The 4949-nt window shown below is 44.9% G+C and overlaps 1 protein-coding gene across 1 annotated transcript; it reads right to left on the bottom strand.

The window, feature by feature from the left end:
• Window positions 1-2498: 2498 nt before the first annotated feature.
• LOC114032008 (beta-1,3-galactosyltransferase 2-like) lies at window positions 2499-3543 on the bottom strand. The gene is given in 2 exon segments (XM_027847214.1): window positions 2499-3278; window positions 3280-3543. Coding segments are annotated over 2 exon segments (1044 nt in total).
• Window positions 3544-4949: the final 1406 nt, after the last annotated feature.

Here is a 4949-nt window from a genome sequence, read left to right as displayed (position 1 = left end):
AAATTATACCCAAAATAAAGCATGTAAGAACATAAGGAGTTCATTGATATGATATTTAACAGTGAATGTTATCTACTTTTTTTGTGACCTTTATTGAGAGGAAGGTTCTCAGTAAGAAAATATAATGATATGCTGCTTGGAGAAAATGTGGTAACAGTTTTCTAGCAAGTCAGACTTTTACTATTTCAGTACAGATCTCCGATGATGTGTTACCTTCACTGAGACGTAAGTTTTCAGTTGATTATCCTTTTTATTTTTTGGCAACAGCTTATTTTAAAAATGCAAGAAGTATATGCTATGACCTACTTTACCTATTCTAAAAATAATACTTAAAACCACAAAAATCATTCTCATCATTTTTCTAATAGACTAGACATAAACATGCTTCATCTGTGAAATGTATATCATTAAAGTATATCACAGGAAAAACAAACTCTGGAAGTTATACATTTTTTTTATTTTTTTTATTTTTAAAAATAATTTATTTATTTTTAGCTTTCAACATTCATTCCACAAGTTTTAGAGTTCCAAATTTTTTCCCCATCTCGTCCTTCCCCCCACCCCAAGATGGCAGGCATTCTGAATACCCCTTCCCCTAATCCACCCTCCCTTCTATCTCTCCCCCCCTTCTTTTATCCCCTTCCCCTTCAATTTTCCTGTAGGGCAGGATAGATTTCTATACTCCATTTCCTGTATATCTTATTTTCCAGTTGCATGTGAAAACAATTTTTTTTAACATGTGTTTTTAAAACTTTGGGTTCCAAATTTTCTCCCTTCCTCCCTCCCACCCACCCTCATTGAGAAGTCAAGCAACTCGATATAGGTTATACACGTGTAGCCATTCAAAACACTTCCATAGTAGTCATGTTGAGAAAAACTAAGTATATTTCCCTTCATCCTATCCCACCCCCCATTTATTCTATTCTCTCTTTTGACCCAGTCCCTTCTTAGAAATGTTTGCTTCTGATTACCCCCTTCCCCAATCTGCCCTCCCCTCTATCATCCTCCTACTCTCTTGTCCCCTTCCCCCCTTATTTTCCAGTAGGGTAAGATAGATTTCCATACCTAATTGAGTGTGTATATTATTCCCTCCTTAAGCCAAATCTGAGGAGAAAAGATTCACTCATTCCCTCTCACCTTCCCCCATTTCCCCTCCACTGTAAAAGCCTCTTCTTGTCTGTTTTATGTGAGATAATTTACCCCATTCTACCTCTCCCTTTCCCTTTCTCCCAGTATAATCATCTCTCACCCCTTAATTATATTCTCCAGATATCACCCCTTCATCTTCAACTCACCCTGTGCCCTCTATCTATCTATCTAGATACATACATATAATTGTTTTTCCTGCAACTACTCTAATACTGACAAAGGACTCATGAATTACAAATGTCATCTTTACATGCAGAATGTAAATAGTTCAACCTTAATAAGTCTCTTATGATTTCTCTTTCTGTTTACCTCTTTATGTTTCACTTGAGTCTTGTAACTGAAAGTGAAATTTTCTATTCAGTTCTGGTCTTTTCATCAAAAATGCTTGAAAGTCCTATATTTGACTGAATGTCCATTTTTCTCCCTGAAGGATTATACTCAGTTTTGCTGGACAGGTTCTTGTCTACTTTTAATAAATGTTAGTAAAAATATATCTGTACACAAGAGAAATTAGTTTGCATCCCTTATGATTTGTACGTAGACCAGTTTAAGAGAAAGCTAACAAAATTCTCATCACAAAGACAACCCAGAAAGACACAAGGATTTGGACTTTTGTTTGTCCATTTGCCTGTTTTTGCTGGATCAGAGGAAGAGCTATGAGCAACCTTAGAGGTCATTTGGTCCAAACTGACTTATTTGTAGACAAGACCACTAAGGCTGAGAGAGAAACAACAGTGGTCTGGGACTCTAAGACAAGTCCTTTCACTCAAAATCCAGTGCTTTGTCCATAAACCAGGCTGTCTTTTCAGACCTGGAAATGCACTTGAGGAATGAGAGACAATTCAGAGCCCATACAGGCTGAAAGACCCATGGAGCTGCTGGAGGAGTGAACTCTGAAGAGTTCTAAGTGGAAAGGAAGGAGGAAAAGGTCTGAGTTGACATCAGCTCCATGAGATCACTGGGCTGTGGCGCTGCCTTGAGAAGCTTAGGCAGCTTGGAAAACCCCATGGGATGGAACTAGTGACCACTCTCTTTCTAGCTATGTGGGGTGAGGTAGGGGGAGGGGGTATGTGGGCCCCTTTGCCAAACCCTCACTCCATGGGAAAGGAGGAAGGAAATAAGCAGGTTTAAGCACCTATTATATGCCAGGCTCTGTGCTAAGCAATTTATAAATATTACCTCATTTTTTTCTTCATAACCACCCAGGAAGTTAGGTTCTATTGAGTCTTCATTTTCAGTTGAGAAAACTGAGGCAAACAGAAGTTAAATGACTTCCCAGTGTGAGGCCAGATTTGAACTCAGCTCTTTCTGATTCCAGGTCCAGTGCTCTATCCAGTCCACTGTCCCACTTAGCAGGTGATGTTAGCTCTCAGGAAGTCTGGCCATATCTGTAGTAACTCTTGGGGCTGGATGCGGTGAACCAGGACAAGTCGGTGGAAGGCACAATGGTCATACTTCCTCCTGGACATCAGGAAGGTGTTGGGGGGAGGAGGTGTGGGCTTCACTCCAAGCTGTTTCAGGCACAACCCCACAAACACATCCTCCAAGTAGATGGCTTTGATTCTCTGAGCTACAGTCAGGATCCTGAGGGCCAGGGGGCCAGACATCACATAGCCAGGGCCCCCACAATAGTCTGGATACCTGTCCTGGGGATACAGCTCTGGAGGCATGTACCACTTGTGACCCCGTATCCGGAAGGGGACTGACTTTCTGTAGATGCGGCCTGTGATGAAGTTGGGCCATAGGGGTCCATTGGGCTGCAACACTTGCTTTACTAGGTAGCTGGGGTTTAGGAAGACATCGCTATCCACCTTGAACACATAGTGAGCAGTGGGACAGTACTGGGCCATCCATTCCAGCCCCTTGAGGACCTTGAGAGTCAAGTTGTGGTATGTATCCAGGAAGCCCACCTGGAGGAGATCCCCATGCTCCCTGTCCTCCTCCTCCAGGAGGGCCTGAAGTTCCTGAGCAAAGAGGGGTAGGGACAAGCCAAGAACAAAGAGGCGGCGAATGACCACATCAGGAACCAAGGTCTCATTGCCCCATGTTTGCTGGATGGCCTGGCGTATCCCCACATCCTGGGGCCGAGTCATCACCAGCATGAGCAGGAAGGGGGCACCTCTGGGACCCCTCACACTTGTCAGGATGGTTGATCAGGAAGGGGTAGGGATAAGGGTACCTCAGGTCCAAGGGGTGTGGTGTCCGAGTCTGCCACTCAAACTTCCTTGAAGAGAGGCCCAGAGGGTCTTCAGTGGGAGCTTTCTGGGATGAGGGCCACAGATCCAGTGAAGGTATGCAGGGACTTTGCTGTTGATTTACCAGCAACATCAACAGCCCCATGAAAGCTGAACCCAGTAAAACCTTCAATATTAGCTGCCTCCCCATCAGCCTCATGATGCAAAAGTTCTGTTCAAGAAAGAGGAGGTTAGCATTGGGTAAGAAGTTTCATACATTCCCCACCCCTAGGCCTCCTGCTCATTTCCCCCTCTCTGTGGACTAGATGTTTCCTGGTTTATGGTGCGAGGATTTGCTGATCTAGGAATAGTGGGAGGGATAAAGGCAGGGGAGCTGAGAAGAAAGAGGAATCAGAAGGAGAGGTATTAGGGGTAGGGAGAAGTGTACTGTGCAGGGCAAAGAGCTTTGGATTGGGAGATAGGATCCCTGGCCTCTGGTCCCAGCTCTTCCATTATGTAATCTCAGGCAAGTCCTTCCCAGTCTGACCTGGAAGATTTCTTAGGACTGGTCCAACTCTGACAGTCTACAGTATTGAGAAAGAGAGACTGAGGGGTGAAGGGGCTGCAGAGTGCCTACATGGGGAGCAGTTCATGAACTATCACCCCTAATTATGTTAAGAACTATCGCACAAGGAAGGACTAGAGTTCTACCCGTCACCTTCTGAAGACTGAGTTGTTAAGAATTAGAATGATTGGTAGAATTTGTCCTCATTTCCTCAGAGTCTTGCTTTGCTTAATTCTTCTGTGTTTGAAGTCCTTTCCCTACCTTAGAGTCCCAGAGTCATAACAGATTGACCAATTGGAGGTGAGGTCTGGACCCAGAGTTCTTGCCCTTAAAAATCTGTTATCTGTCCTGGAAACTATTCTTGTCTCCCTTCCCCTACCCTAGCCCTCCCAGAAGAGGAGACGGACTTCTAGATTATTGCCCTGAGAAGCCCAGGGGCTAGATTGGAGAAGGTCCCTATGACACATGTCTGACCCCTAATCTCAGCCCTAATCCCAGAGTTTCTTTTTCCTGAAGGTAATGGCAGGCAGACTCAATGACTTGCACTTAGTAGGAGCTTGATAAATGTTGAATTTAATTCTGTGCCTGAGAAACTCAGGGCCTTGAGCTGGTCTCCTAGGTCCCTCTATCAAATTCCCTTTTTTCTTTTCTTTCTCCTCTTGCCCAGCAGAGTACTCACCTTCTTCTTTGACAGGATGCCTGTGATGCCTCAGTAGCAGGACGACAACTCACAAGGGACTGACTGCCAGACTTCTGGCTAGGGAGGTACATGATATGGGAGGAATGTGGAGGTGGGAGGGGTAGGGCACCTACTCAGTCCAAGTCCATCTCAAAGTATGGGGCAGGGTGGATCACCTAGGCAACAGGGCAGGACCATCAGGCCAAGCTTTCTGGAACCCATGGGCTCAAGCCCATAGATCTGCNTGGAGGTGGGAGGGGTAGGGCACCTACTCAGTCCAAGTCCATCTCAAAGTATGGGGCAGGGCGGATCACCTAGGCAACAGGGTAGGACGGTCAGGCCAAACTTTCTGGAACCCATGGGCTCAAGCCCATAGATGTAT

Source organism: Vombatus ursinus, unplaced genomic scaffold (genome assembly GCF_900497805.2).
Source record: "Vombatus ursinus unplaced genomic scaffold, bare-nosed wombat genome assembly UNPS02015361.1, whole genome shotgun sequence".
NCBI lineage: Eukaryota > Metazoa > Chordata > Mammalia > Diprotodontia > Vombatidae > Vombatus > Vombatus ursinus.
This window is presented reverse-complemented; position numbering and strand designations above follow the sequence as displayed.